This window comes from Miniopterus schreibersii (assembly GCF_964146895.1).
Source record: "Miniopterus schreibersii genome assembly, chromosome: 10".
In the NCBI taxonomy this organism is placed as follows: domain Eukaryota; kingdom Metazoa; phylum Chordata; class Mammalia; order Chiroptera; family Miniopteridae; genus Miniopterus; species Miniopterus schreibersii.
The window spans coordinates 54760736-54776498 of NC_138110.1; the positions used below are offsets into that span (position 1 = coordinate 54760736).

At 49.4% G+C, this 15763-nt stretch overlaps 1 protein-coding gene across 7 annotated transcripts in view; it reads left to right on the top strand.

Moving 5' to 3' along the window:
* Positions 1-15763, top strand: part of PTPRT (protein tyrosine phosphatase receptor type T) — a gene marked incomplete at its 5' end in the record, with an annotated part of 804541 nt that overhangs the window by 769220 nt on the left and 19558 nt on the right. For 4 of the 7 annotated variants that reach the window (XM_081150334.1, XM_081150335.1, XM_081150336.1 and 1 more), the window contains 6 exons: positions 2819-2855; positions 4210-4307; positions 6607-6666; positions 7340-7456; positions 11146-11300; positions 14057-14192. In XM_081150334.1, the coding sequence (XP_081006460.1) occupies positions 2819-2855; positions 4210-4307; positions 6607-6666; positions 7340-7456; positions 11146-11300; positions 14057-14192 (603 nt within the window). The remainder of the gene's footprint in view (positions 1-2818; positions 2856-4209; positions 4308-6606; positions 6667-7339; positions 7457-11145; positions 11301-14056; positions 14193-15763) is intronic. The other 3 variants (XM_081150338.1, XM_081150339.1, XM_081150340.1) reach the window with 1 other exon arrangement.

Consider the following 15763-nt stretch of genomic DNA (forward strand, 5'->3'; position numbering starts at 1 on the left):
GTGCAGAGCGAGTTTAATGCGTTGGGATGCGAACCTCTTTCCCATTGCTCACAACAGATGCAGGCTGGCCCAGGGCTGGCTGCAGTCGGTCTGAGTGCTTTATAGGTGGGACTTAAATGAACCCCAAGTTCCTTTAAGGTTAGGAACTCTTCTGTACCAACTCTCAGCAAGTCCCCCGAGGAGCTGCAGTTGAGCAGTTCATTTCCTTTTATCAAAACTGCTGGAGTCTCGCTCATGGTTAGAATGTTTCCTCTCTGGGGACTGCATGGGTTCTTGGAGGCCAGACAGGGTCTCTTTGCTTAGACGCAGCATGGGGACAGGCACACAGCAGGCATCTGCTGTGCATTTGTCAAGGCTGCTGCCCAGGAGACTTCTCTGGGCTGGGCACAGCTGTGAGCAGGCCGGACACAGCCCTGCCCATTGGAGCTCTCATTCCACCGGGAAACAGGCAATAAGCATGTAAATAAACACAAAACATTATGCCATTTGGTGGTAAGTGCTCTGGAAAACAGGAAACCAGTGAAAGCAGAAAGAGCCTGACAGGATGGGCAGGGAAGGATTCTCTGGGGAGGTGACTGACAGTCTGGATGAAGGGAGAGAGCAAGCTGCTCAGTTGTTTGGGGACAGACATAGCAGGCACAGGGAATGGCCACTGCTTAGGCCTCTAGATAGAAACTATTGTGTCTGAAGAAAAGCAAGACAGCCACTGAGCCCCAGGGAGAGCAGCAGGAAACCTGAGAAAATTGCTGAAGAGATAATGGGAACAGCAGCAATGCCAAGATGCCCAAGCTCAGCTTACGAGGCCAATTCAACAGCCTCTACCTCAGGGAACACTTCTCTGCGTCCTTGGCTGAGTCAGCTCCCCAGGGGAGCACCACAAAGCCCCACACCTTTCCCTACCCCAGTTTGTTGATTCCAAAAGCTCAGAAGCAAACCCCACATCCATCTGGTTCACTTTTATATTTCCAGTGCCTTGTCCATAGTAGTAGGTGCTCAATTAATACCTGCTGCTTGAATATTGAATAACTGAGAAAACAAATGAATGAACAAACTAGTGAACCCAAATCGCCTAACCCCACAATTGAAAGGTGAATTTCTTGCTCAGAATTTTATCCCATTGACTTTCAAGCACATTGGAATCTTCCAAGTCAGTTTCCTCCAAAGGGTCTTTTTCTGCCCAGTGCATTAGGGAGAGACCCAGCCTCACCTCAGAGATATATTCATGCCAGTATCCCACCAACCAGTCTTTGCTGAAAGCTGCACCTGGCTCTGGGCCTGTCCCATGGCCCAAAGGGAGAAAAGCACAAAAAGCATAACGCAATACATGTTGGAGGTGTGTTAACTGGGCATATACAAAGCCCTGCAGGACCACTCAGGAGCAGGGAGGCCCCATATTGGGCATTGCTCTGAGTTTCACACTGTACTAGGCTCTATGGGAAAAATTTTTGTAACTTAAGAGTCAGTGTTTGTCCTCAAGAAGCTGACAACCTCACTAAGAAGATAGACCCACTCAAGCAAAGACTTTAGATGGGACTGTTGATTTCTAGTGGTTAGTCCAACAGTTCTGGTCATAATGTTGGTTTGATACTGACAGGCAACCCAAGCACTACCAGTAATTAGAACATACTAAGTAAATACTTGTGGAGCAAGTAGAAGACAGGTAGAGAAATGCAGAGGACTCAGGAACTAGTCTTTGAATCAGAAAGCAGATCCAGAACTCAAAGACACCACACCATAAACCATGCAGATGGCAAGTCTGGCTCAGTCCTGAAGAAGGGGGTCTTGAGGCAGCTCATCCACCTCAGCAGGACAGAAGGACTGATCACCAAAACTTAAGACAGAAATAGGTATTCATCAAACTATAGGACTTATTTTCTCCTGAGATGGTTGACCACGAGGGAAAGTGGATTTCAGAACTGTCAACAACCTCTCCACCAACACACTCCATAATTGGCATCTGTATTTTCTTAAATTTATTCATACACTAACTCATTTATTCATTCAATAAACGCTAATTACGTTCAGTGCTATGTACTAAACACAGATCTGTCTCCAAAACTTGAACTTTTACCCAATATGATAGATACACTTCCTCTCTGTAACAAGAAAGGGAATCCTCCACATATGCCACGTCCAGGCAAAAGAGAAAGTCATCTTCCACCTCCTCCCCAGCTATTAGGATTATGGGGTGCCAGAGTCACCCCGCACCAGAGCCAGCAGGGCCTATTGGAACACTGTAACATACAGGGGGTCTCGGAATCAGAAAGTGGCTTTATCGGTCTCTAGGGCACACCAACAGGGGTCTTCCCCAATGAACGGGGCTTCACTTCCAAGCCCAGCCGTGTCGCGCAGACAGGCAGTGCAGCTTCAGTCCCAGTGTTCTTTGTCTAATTGTCACTAATGCAAGGAGCCCAGAATGCAATTTTTTTCTTAGGTGCCCTACAGGGCCTCATGCAATGCTCTGCATATAATCATGGCTCAGAAAAAACTTCATGGTGATTGATGTCCCACAGAACCCTGAAAATTTCTTTTCTACCTCTTTCTGGGTGCATGGGCATAAGTGATGCCCACCCAATTTCGCTCGTCCACTGGCTCCGAGGCGAGCCTGCATGGGCACCTCCCAGCTGTAGTAATATAGTGATAGCTAACATTTAATGATTTGCTGAGCACTTTGTACACATTATCTTATTTAATCTTTACCACTTCTCTGGGAGATGGCCAATGCTAGTCCCATGCCTTAGAAAGGATGATGATTGATATTATGCTGTTTGCAAGATTGAACGGGAGGCCCTTCACTGTGCTTTTCTCTGTTATCCAGGGTTACCATCGACCGAGGCACTACATTGCAACTCAAGGTAAGTGCCCTTCTTTCTCTCTAAGGGGCCCTCGCCCTTCACTGGAGGAGAGAAATGAGCTTCTGCCAGCAAAGGGGTCGCATAGGGGTTGTACTGGAGAGCCTCCAGAGGTCTTGAGATGGTTCGTTTGTTTGTTTGGGAAAGAAGGAGGTGACAAGTTCAGCTCCAGTGGGAAGGGCCTGAGCTAGAAGGGAAGGAGGTGCCACCAGGAAATGGTCAGGCAGGACAGGCCAAAAGTGTCAGCCTAGGGCGGTGCCCCTGATGCCGAGCATTCAGAAGTGGACCGGATGGCGCCTTGTCTCCTCGGTGGGTGTGAGCCCCGAAGAGGGAAGCAGCCAGCTGCCCTAGAGAGCAACTTGGCAGGATGTGATCAGAAGGCTGACAAATGATCGTATTTCTCAGACCTTTCTGGGGGGAAGTCCTGTGGATGATTACATCTATGGACAATGACATATATAAAGATACTCTAACCAGTATTATCAAGAATAGGAAAAAAAGTGAAAAATCTTAAGTGCCCAACAATTGGTAGATTGGTTAACTTGTGATATTTCCCTCTTATGGAAAATTATGCATGTATGAAAAGTATGCTTGGTAAGACTTTTAAGGGCTTGGGAAAATCCGTATAATAGATATGATGCTTATTACAGTAAATGCAGATGTATACATACATACACATACATTTATATATGTGTGTGTATATATAGAACAACGGCATTCAAATTTTTATATCAAATACACATATCACTCTTGTAATTTTAAAAATAATGATGGCCCAGGATGTTGAAGGAAGATTTTCCAAGGAAATGGCTTTGGATTCTCAGATCCTATCTCCCATGTCTTGTCTACTTTTTCCCGTTCTGTCTGAGCTCCACACGAGTGCTCAGAATCAGGCACCTTTTCTTTGCGCTCCCAGCGTCTGGCTCCAGGTAGCTCTCCATGACCCCTGCCCTCTCTACCCCAATTTCCTTCCTGTCTCATTGAGGTTCCAGAGCCCAATTTTTATGGAAACTCCCCTAAGCTATATTATTAACCCTGTAATATAGTCCAGATAAGGTGATGGGTCAGGGGAAAAGGGCTGGTGGGAAGGGTCTGAGCAGCAGGATGGGCGGGGGGGGGGGGGGGGGGGGGGGAAGCCTCGGACCTTGCCTGTTTGGAATGTGGATTTTCTTATCCCTGCTCTGACCTCGCACTCCTCAGACCCGTCTCAGCTACCTGGGTATCTCAGTGAGACCCCCGTGGTCTCACTGTCACTCACCCATGTGGAACCTGGGCTGGGCAGCCAGAAGGGACGGCCTCCTGGCTGCTTCCTGATACTTGCGGTCTTTGATCCTGTTGTCCCCTTCTCTGTTGGCAGGTCCGATGCAGGAGACCGTAAAGGACTTTTGGAGAATGATCTGGCAGGAGAACTCAGCCAGCATCGTCATGGTCACGAACCTCGTGGAAGTGGGCAGGGTAAGCCCCTCCTGTGGTTACCTGGATAGAGGATGCTGGCGTTGCACAGCTGAGCATGTCTCTGCGCCTGCAGTGTGCCCAGTGCCTCCTGTTCCGCATCTCACCCTCACAGCCACCTCCAAGGGAGAAATCCTCACTTCTGTCCCACACTTGAAGACTCCTTTCCCTCCAGACGCCCCTCATTCCTTTCTCCACCCTCACTCTCCGTGGATGACATCATCTCATATAGTTAGAGGAAATTTAAGGCATCAAATGTGAACTCTCTCATCTTCACCCCTCAAAGCTTGTATCTACTTGTGTCTACAACCATCTCATTGCTCCCCTCTACTACCAGGTTGAAACATAAAAATAGTTGTTTTTGTTGACCCCAGATGGTAGAATATCAGCTGATTCTTTGGCTCAGCCTAATACGATGGAGGAAGTGACTCTTGCCCTTTCGAAGGCAATACCAGTGGCTTGAATCACAGATCCTGCTCAAGAACTTCCTCACGTCCCCCCTCACTTGAAAAATAATTCTCTTTCTGATCACTAGATGTTTGCATGCAACCCTTCTGAGTACTTTCCCCCTTAAAGCTATAAAACAGGTGAACAGGGGATTCTCTTGTCCCTGCCTTTGTGCCAGACTTTCAGGACTGTCAGGCAGGCTCTGTTTCTGCACTCGGTTCTCTTCTGCCCACTCCAGCCTCGCTCCTCCCTCCATCCCACCCACAGCGCTGCTCTCATCACCAGCATCCTTCATGTGGACAGATCCAGCAGCCACTTCTCTCTTCTCATTGTACTCAACCTCCCAGCAGCATCCGACCCTTTGTTCCCTGACTCTGAGTCTCCACCTTCTTCAGGGTTCAGGCCTTGGTCTCCCCCTCTGCTCTCTCTCAACTCTCCCCTGTGTGGTCCTCAGCTACTCCTAGGGCTTAGAAACGGGACTGTGCCCAGCTTGCTGTTGCCTACTTGGTAAACAGTGGCATGCGGGTGGGTGGGCTGCTGGGTTCACAGGCAGTGTGCACACACTAGAATTAAGAGGGCCTCTCTGCTTATGGACTGACTAAAGAGTGGGCAGGTAAGTTTTCATTTGGGCAAGAACAAGATAAGTCATCAGAATAAAGTCCTGGCTTCTGAGATCATGGGGAAGGGAGACCTCGCTGTGAGTCATAATCCAGTAAAGGGCAGTGGACATCTCATGTCCTAATAGGAATTCAGAGCCAGGGGAGACTTGATCCTTGAGCCCACTCTTGTCCATTCCCCAGTTTTACAGATGAGGAAAGAGACCCAAAGGGGTGGAGTCACTACCCTGAAGTCACCCAGCCAGAACCCGGGCAAGATCTTCAACTCTTGTCTCTCATTCTAGTGCTCATGGTGCCCCTACCCAGGACTGCTCCCCAGAGCCTGAGGCCCAGGCTGTGGCTACAGTGGACAAAAGCCATCCTGGGGTTTAAGATTCCTGAGGCAAATTCCAACCTGTTCTATAACATATCCCACATGTTCTATAACATATCCCTGGATGGGTAGATCATGAATCTAATTTGCATTTGGGAAGGGGACAGGAGAGCAGTCTCTTAATGGAACTCCTTCTAGGAGCCAAGCACTGTGCCAGAGCCTATCATGTGTTAACTTCATTTCATCTCACAATTATACTAGACAGTGTTCCTGGTAATTATTCAGATGCCCTGGCTTTGCATCCTGGCTCCATCCCATCCTGACTGTTGACCTTGGGCAATTTTCTTAGCCTCCCTGTGCTTCCAATTCCTCATTTGTAAAAATGGAGAAAATAATAATATCTATATGGTTATAGTGATAAGTAATTAAAATACCACATGTAAAGTATTTATAGAAAACATAGGGCTAGACATAGTAAGCACTCAATAAGTATAGCTGTCATCATTAATAGAAGCTGAGGCTCAGAGAGGTCTCAGCAGTTTCTGGAAGCTGCACAGCTACTGAGTGTTAGAATCATGCAATGCATCCATTTGCCTCCAAAGCCTGCTGCGCTCTACCAGCGTTTCCCTAAGTGGGTTCCATGGGATGCTAGTCTGCAGGATGCTTAGTGAGAAGAGGGTTCCATGGTTAAATACGTTTGGGAAATGCTGTGTACTCTTTGCCCCCTTTTGGAGAGTCAAAAAACAAAAAATCAGAGAGAGGAAGAAAAGAAAACATTAGCAATAGCATATTAAACCAGCTGAGTAGTCCTGTAGCAAAACAGCCTGTTTAACTTTGTTTAATCCAGCATTTCCCAAACTCATTTGACCACAAAACCTTTTTTGTTTGTTTTTTGTTTTCTTGTTTTTTACCTAACACCTATTAGCACCCAGCGGAACACACTGTGGGAAATGCCACTCTAGGCCGTGCGGCGTCCCCCGGAATGGTAATGCTTTTGTTCTTTTAAGGGGAAACCATGATCTCTTTTTCCTCCTGCGGAGTGTGACACAGAGTCAAGTGTGGGAATGGCTTGTTCGTAGCGTCCGAGAGCAGTGGCACCGTCTTCCCCCTGAGCCCAGCACCTACCATCCTCCCCCCACTGCGAGCCTTCTCCTTGCAGCCCCTGACTGCCAGCTCTTAATATTAACGTCCCTCCCGACCACTTCTGCTTTCACCTCCTCGCTGTTTCCCACCTTTTATTCTCATCTCTGCTCTGCTGATATCAGCGGCCCTAGCCTGATATACCACTCAGCCAAAGGTAGAAAACTGGCCACATGACCTTGGCCAAGCCACCAAAACCTCCGAACTTGAGTAGTATTTTCATCCGTGATATGGGGATACCACCACCCGCCTAGCTCGCCTAGATCTATTTGGTAATGGACTTGGAAATTATCAGGAGCTCTGCAAGAGAAGGTACTACCGTTATTCCTAATGGCTCCAGTTCCTCTGGGGGTGAGGTTGGCCCCATGCACGTTGCCAATCCCTGGCCGGCTGAGAATCCCTTGGACTGAAATGCCACCAAAGTTGCCCTTGGGTTTATTTGAACGGGAAAGCCAGATGAGGCGGCTGCTCACACTCAGCCACCTGCTCACACGTCTCATCTCTGTCCTTCCTCGCAGGTGAAGTGTGTGAGATACTGGCCAGATGACACAGAGGTCTACGGAGACATTAAAGTCACCCTGATTGAAACAGAGCCCCTGGCAGAATACGTCATACGCACCTTCACAGTCCAGAAGGTAAGCATCCCTGTGGCTGTGGGCAGTCTGTCCACTAGGCGAGCTGGCTGGATTGTTCATTCAGGACACACAGTGAGTGGGGTCCACTCTGCACTATCCTGTGCTTGGCCACAGGGACATATCACCAATCAAGTTAGATGTGGCTCCTGCTCCAAAGGCTCCCAACTCCATTGAGAGGGATGGGCAGAATCCAAAAGACAAATAAATGTAATAATGACATGTGGTGATACAAGCCATGAAAGAAATAGGCCATGAGTGCAGACAAGAGGATGAGGTAGTCGGAGAGGGCTGCCTGGAAGAGGCAGCATTAGGCAACTAATGAGGGGGAGGAAATTTCAATGCGTTCTAGGCCTGTGGTTCTCAACTCAGGGTGATTTTTGTCCCTCAGGGGACCTTTGGCAATTTTTAGTTGTCAAAACAGAGGAAGGAGGGGAGTTACTGGCATCTAGTGGGCGGAGGCCAGAGATGCTGATGAACATCCTATAATTCACAGGACAGCACAGTCCCTACAGCAAAGAACTGTCCAGACCAAATTGCCAACAGTGTCAGGACTGAGAAACGCTGCTCTGGGCACTGAAAGGAGGCCAGGGTGGCAGGCACTTGAGAGCAAGAATGAGATTGTAAATTAGTATTCCTATTTATAATGTAATTATTATAGAGCCACTGTTATTAGTCATTACTATTGCATTGTAATGATAGCTAACATTTATTGAGCACTTACTAAACCAGGCACTTTCCTAACTGCTTTGTATAAATTAACTCATTTAATCTTCCCCTAACCCATTTAACAACCCCTTAAGGTAGGTACAGTTATTACTTCCATTTTTATAGACCCCAAAAATTAGGCACAGAGTGTTTAAGTCAGTCGTCCAAAGTTGCCCAGTCGCAACGTAGCTGGACCAAGATTCACACGTGAGCCCCTAACTCGAAGCTCGTTGTCACTTCCACTCCATCACAGTTGCCACTTTCTAAAAGCATCAGAATTAATGGACCCTGTGGCCACAGGCCGGGGAATGCCGAAACACTGGGGACTTCAGTGCTTTGAGAGCCTTGCCGTCAGGATTTGAAAGTCCTCGTGAGGACCAGAGCTGGCCCTTGCAGTGCTGGTCCTGTGTGCACAGCTGAGCGCTGGACATACGTTTGCTCCCTGCGGCATCCCCACTGGAAGGGGGACCACAGGTACATCGATGTGGTCTTAGGGCTCCCTCAAAGCAGAGCCTGAGACAAGGATCGGATGCACATCGTTCATCAAGGGGCCACTCTGGAAAGAAACTTGTAGGAGAGGGAGAGAAGCAGAAGAGAGGAGGGGAAGTCTAGCCTGGTTTACAGGGGCTGGAGCATAAACCATGCCATAGAGTTGACCCCTTGCCTCAGTCAAAGGATGGAATGAAAAACTGCAAGTATTCCTGCAGCTGTTTTTCTTCCCCTACTTCAGCTCATCCAGCAGAACCTTAACCTGGGCCTTCATTCACTCCCGCCAGGGCTGGGCAGCAGCCTCCTGACAGCGCTCCCTGCCTCTGGCCTTGACTTGTCACAAGAGTTTCCAAGAATCAGAGCCTGAGGCGATGATTCTGGTCCCCTTGGTGATGTGTTGAGGAGAAGGGGAGGGAGGGAAGCGGGACAGGACAGGGCAGGGGAAGGAGCCGAGCAAGGGTGTTGGTCTCAGGTGGAGACGAGCCTCAGCCTAGTCCCACCAGGAGCTCTAGGGCATGAACTGCGCCACAGAGTTGATCTCATCTTGAGGCAAGAGGCCTTTTGTACCCCATTAGGGTCACCCATCATCCTGATTTGCCCAGGACCCTCCTGAATTTGGCACTGGACAGACCGCTTCCTGGGAAATTCCTCAATCCTGGGCAGACTGACAAACTCAATTGGTCACTCTAAGTCTCAGTCACTGACTGTCAGCTGTCCACCCCCCACCCAAGGGAGCAATTCTCTGAGAGCAATTCTCTGAATAAGGGGGTAATACTGCGCTGTCTGCAGCCAAAACTCAAAGTAGTTGGGGGGCTGCCCTGGCTTGGGAAAGGGGATCTGGGTGGGCATGATCAGTGCCCTCTACACAGCTCTCCAACACACCCAGCCAAATCCATCCCCCTCATAGTAGTTGGTGTGAGCCTCCTCAAATGTAAGTCTGATGCACTGACCCTTCTGTGCAACCATCTGGGCAACCACCCTCTAGCTCCCCAGTGCCTCTGGGATGAAGTCCAAAGGCCTGAAAGTGGAATTCCAAGCCTTCCAGGGTCCAGCACCCACCCAGCCTCCCACCCCCAGTCCTGCTGTCCACCCTTGCCTGTCTTCCACTTTCCTCTGAAGTTGCCCTGGGCTCTGTGATTCTGTGCACGTATCATGCAAAGTCCTGTCCCCGTGCTTTGCCTGCACTTCCTCTCTGCCTAGGAATCCCTCCATCTCTTCAACCTGGGAACACTCAGGCATCCATGTGTCATAGTGCTTAAAATCTCAGACTGTGGAGCCAACAGCCAGGGTTCAGATGGCAACCCTGTTACTTAACCTTGTTTAGCCTCAAGTTCTTCATCCATAAAAGGAGATAATAGTATGAGTATTGGCATGGCGATTCAGTGAAATAATACATTGAAGTGTTCAGAGAGTGGCAGGCACCTAGTGTATGATTAATAAATTTTAGCCATTATTTTCACTATTGATATGTTTCAAGATACAGGTCAGGCATCACCTCCTCCTAGAAGCCTTCTCTGATTTCTACTCTCCCCAGAAGGGGTTAGCTGACACTCCTTTATGTACTTTAATAGAATTATCCACTTAGGAGTCTCCCTCCCCAACTAGATCATGAGCTGTTCCAGAGACAGAGGCTTTTATTTCCACCTTCCTTGTGCCTAACATGTGGCTGGTCATGGATAACCCTCAGTGAATATTCTTTAGCTGAAAGAATGAACAATTGAGCATGCTTCCTATTCAGTGCTGTCCAGATATCTGCAGGAGACTGCTAAGAGGGAAAAGTAGGTAGAGACACTGCACAAGCAAAGGCCCAGGGTGTGACCTGCCCAGAGAATAGTCATGAACTGTCACTTGGACTGGAGGGTGTCTATGTGAGGGGTGGTGAGAGGAGAAGGGAAACTGAGTGGAGCTCTAGGCCCCACCTCCCCCATCCGTCAGAGAAGCTTGACTTTTGTTTGTTCTATATCATATAATTCTAAATAAGAATCTAATTAATAAAGAAGTCCAGTAATTTGTTTTAAAGCCACAGAAACTATCATAGACAGGACTGGAAAACTGAAGGAACCCAGACTGTAATCTCTGAAAGTCCTCATATTCCACTGGAAATTATTTGAACTTGGTGTTTAAGGCCAACATTTCTGTGAATCTGTTATGCTGAATACAAGTTCCATGAAATATTTATCAAAAGAAGGTCTCTTGGGCAAACCTGGGGGTGTCATAACGCCCCCTTGGAGATTCAAATATATATATTAGCACACTAAAGGCTCTGACAAGTCCTGCAGTGATGCAATCATTTTCACTTTATCTACTTCCCAAGTTCCCAGATGTAACAGATCACAGAACCCCTCTGTGGAGGAGCACCTATTAACCCTTTGAGGGCCTTGTCCCCCTGACAGCAGGGAGACTGGTTCCTCAGTGCAGCAGCTGTGGTCCCCATGGCACTGGCTCAGGTATATGGGAGCAGCAGCTGGAGGAACAGAGGCCCATTCTCTCCTCAGAAAGGCTACCATGAGATCCGGGAGCTCCGCCTCTTCCACTTCACCAGCTGGCCCGACCACGGCGTCCCCTGCTATGCCACTGGCCTCCTAGGCTTTGTCCGCCAGGTCAAGTTCCTCAACCCCCCTGAAGCTGGGCCCATCGTGGTCCATTGCAGGTAAGTGAAAGCCCCCTCAACCCTAAAAAAGGGAGTCTCTGCTGCTCTGCTCTCTCAGGGAGGGGGATACCATCTTGTCCAGCGGCCCCTGTCTGTGTCCGCTCTGCCCAGCGCCTTCTGATGAGAACCAGGTCCTGAGGTCTAACTAGAACAGGAGTGACAGTAGCAGTCATTGTTATCTCTGTTGTCCTGAAATAGTAATGCCACCTGAGGACAAGGGCTTGGCCCTGACAGCGTCTTCTACATGTGCCCTTTACCCATATTATTTCATTCACTTCTCACCCAACCCTGACAGGTGGGTACCATTATCATTCCCATTGTACAGACAGGAACACTGAGGTGCCGAGCAGGTAGACACTTCGCTCGGGTCACACAGGTGTAGGGTGGTGAGCTGGGATATCTAGCATGCTTGGAAGTGGTTTCTCTTCATTTCTATTATTTTAAAAATCAATTTCCAGCCAGCACGGTCCCTAATAGAGAGTAAATGGACAGGTCAGGCTTCACCTTATTGTGGAGAAGAGATATTTTCAGCTCTGACCTGGAAGGTCACATTGGGAATGACTGGCACATCTTTGAATTCTCCTAAATGGAGATGGAGTGCCCTGTCAAGGATGTGAAGAGGCGGAGGAGGGTGGATGTCCAGACCCAAAGGCCGGCTAGCCTGCGCCACTCAGCCTCCTTCCCAGTGACTCTCTTTTCCAGTGTGACCTTGGGCCAGGCTGTCTTTCCGATCCTGCAGGCAGGTTACCTCAGCCCTGCCCTGGTAGAGCCACGTCAGTCAAGGTCTTGAGTCAAGTCAAGGAGTGACCCCATAAACTGGAGACGTCTCAGAGCCACCTCTTTCTCACGTGGCATCTATTTTCTTTCCCCACAACGCCAAGATGAGAATTAGAAATCCCATTTCACAGATGAGGCAATTGGGGATGCAGAGGCCCTACTCATTATACCCCCTGGGCTCTCCAAGAGTTTTGCATATATTCTCTGCTTTCTATCTCTTTGCAACCCAAGGACAACAAAACAGTAGCCCTCAAGTCATATGTCCCAAAGAGCAGCCAGAGCAGGGTGAGGGAGAAAGGAAGACCGTGGCAAACAGTTACCAGGCCCTCCTCGCACGATGCCTCCATGTCTATCTCCATAGCCAGTCACCTTAATGCACCTGAGCAAGTGGCACCCGCTTCTGAGGCTCTTCTGAAGACTGAATGGGTTGGCTAACATATCCTAGGCGCCTAAGAGAATTCTGGACATTCTCTGCCTCTTAATGCTGTCCCCCACTCCAGACTGCTCATCCTGCAGGACAGGAACCACGCCATACTCACCTTCATATCTCCACTCCCAGTCCCAGCATCTAATGCCTAATAGGTGCTCAATAAATATTTGTCAAATATACATAGCAACCGCTTATTGAGAAATTGCTATGTAGCCAGGCACAGGGCAAAGCAATTTATATGCATTGTGTTTTTTCAACATAATTTCATGCAATTTACATATATTGTGCTATTAATGCTACATGGTGGGTCTATTTATTATTTTCAGCCTCATTTTATGGATGAGGGTATTGACACCCAGAGCGGTTGAGTCATCTACCCAAGGCACATAGTTAGTAAGTGGTAGAGCAAGAATTTGATCCCAGGGGTCTGACCCCCAATAGCATGAGCTTAATTACTATGTGACGCTGAAATAAACACAGCTCAGTCCTCATGAGAACCCTGCAGGGAGGTGTGTTGTAAGGGGAAGAAAACTGAGGACCATGGATGCCAGGAGAGGGATCTAAGATCCAAAATCAAGTCAAGTTAGTTCTTGCCCCTAAAACAGGCCGAGGGTGAGACTTCAGAGGGGACATGGATGGGGTGGCTCTTAGGCCCTGAGGCCCCAGCCAGCTGAGTCCCCTCTTGGGGGTCTGGATTGGTGGGAGATGAAGTGCTCTAGGGCAAATACAAGTCAGATGTCATTCAAACCATGAAATTTTACCATGAATGGAAACTCTGCTTCCCACAGGTTACTTTCTAGGTCATTGTCTGCGACGGGCCCCACTGGCCTGTCCTCCTTGGATTCATGCTCAGGCAGCATTGCTTTCCCTACGGTTCCATCGCTCTTCCTCTTTGCATTCCTTTCATTTCCACATTGTGAGTCAAAGACACTCATCTCCACTAGGGGTGCAAGACGAAAACACAGCCAAGGCAGCCTCCCTCGGTCTTCACTTCCAAAACTGTGTGCATTTGATTATCTTTAGCCATCAGATGAGGAAACTGTCCTACACACATGTATGTACTATGACTGTTATTAAGACAGGGAGTGTCAGAGCACAGACAGTGGAGCCAGACTGCCTGGGTTAAAGTCCCAGCTGCACCACCTGCTGGCTGTCTGACCTCACGCAAGGTAAGCACCCTGTGCCTCAGTTTTCTCACCTGTGAAATGGGGTGATAAACTTTCCAACAGCCTCGTAAGAGAATTAATAGGTAACATTGGTGAAGCACCTAGAACAATGTCTGGTACTTGGTAAGTGCCAAGTGAGTGTTTGCTAAATGCACACAACAAAAATAAGCCAATCCTGGTCAAATGGCCCTAAAGGCAAAGACTACTCTCCCATTTTACAAATGGCTCTAAGTTTAGTCCTTTGCTCAGGGTCTCCAGGTTCTGACCTCTGTGGCGTGCCACCTCTCTGCAAGGTCCGAGGGGACAGGGCTGAATGTGAGGGGCCTCCCCAGGGCTGGTCCCACCTCAAGGTCCGTGACACAGACTACTGTCCTTTCTTCCAGTGCTGGAGCCGGGAGGACGGGCTGCTTCATCGCCATCGACACCATGCTCGACATGGCGGAGAACGAGGGGGTGGTGGACATCTTCAACTGCGTGCGCGAGCTCCGCGCCCAGAGGGTCAACCTGGTGCAGACGGAGGTGGGTCCCGGGGGACTGAGCCGGCAGCCACCTGCAGCCCTGGCCAGGGAGGAGCACGACAGAACAGGGAGACCCACGGGTGGTGTCACCTATAGAAAGGGGCCCGGGGAGTACGTGGTTTGATATGGTGAGACCATCACTGAAGCTAGGACGGCCCTGCCAACCCTGAGGTCCCACAGTTCAGGGGCTTCCATCAGTGAGGAATGGTGGTGAGTTCCCCACCTCCGAGGGCATCTAAGCAGGGGCTGAATGAATAATATCGCTGCCTTGGGTGAAAGAGAAGAGAGATAGGGAAGGACTGGATTTGTTGAATGCCTACTCTGCCCAGCATTGCTTTAGTCACTGTCGTGAAATTACTGAGTTGTTGAGTCAGGTGCTAGAGATCCCACGGGAGAGAACACACAGCCCTGCCCTTGAGGGAGAAGTAGACCTTCAGGCGCCCCTCTGTCCAGTTAGACAGCCCAAGACCTAAGGGAACTGGGAGGGGTTCATCGTTATTGTTGAGCACCTGCTATGTACCAAGCATCGTGCTAGGTTCTTTGCATTCAGGGAATTGTTTCTACTCCTCACAACAACCCTATGGGGTAAATCCTACTAGTAACCCCACTTTACAGATGAAGAAACTGAGCAATTGTGTCCCCAAAGACCCCCATAGCCAGATCATGGTAGGACTCGGGTCAGTGTGACATCAAGGGCCATGCTGTTCCCCATGAACCACACTCTTTCCAGGCAGCCTCTTCTGCCTTTCCTACTCCTCGGAGCAATGGTTTGTTAGTCCTGTAATAAGCCCACCTTCTGGCTCTAGTGAAGGCTGTGGGTGCCAGGACAGTCAGCACTGGGCACACAAAGAGATGCTTCCATCGTCAACCCTGCAGAGGGAAACTGCTGCGGCTTTGGGCTTGGCCAGTCCCCGCTGGCTCCGCCGGGAGGCCCCCGCTTACAGGCTTGTGCATGTAGGACCCTGCTACAAGCCCTGAGCCAGCCCCCACAGGCCAGTCTTTAGCTTCTTGGTGAGGCTGCTAAAGCCGAGAGGCTGCTTCCTCTGGTCCCAGGTGCACGCACGTGGAAGACAGGCTCGCTGGCTCCCATTAGACAGGTTGTGGTCCTCGCTGTCTGGTGGGGAGACAGGTATTCACGTACATTCACATCACATGCATCCAGATAAGCATTTTATTTAAAGAGGTGGGCCAAGTTCTGCAGGAAAGCAGTCACTCACCACACATTTGTTAAGGAGGTGACAACACCGCCTTCCTCCTGGTGAATTTAGGGAAGACTTTCCAGAGGAAGCAGGCCACTGAGGCACAGAAGAGGGGAGTGGTGTCCAGGAGAAGAGAGCATCGAGGCGCGAAGAGCGGAGGTGGCAGAGGGGGCGTCACGTGTTTTAGGAGCAGCCCCTGAGACAAGCAGTTGAGGGCAAGTGGGTTATTTGGGGTGGCGGATCCCAAGACACACTGGATGGTGAGAGCGGAGGGAAGGAAATTGAGCCCTGACCCTGTTAAAGTGTTTGCTAAGCTCTCTCACCCTGTAGACACCTGGAACACAGTCCTGGGAGCTCTGAGATAGTGGGGATA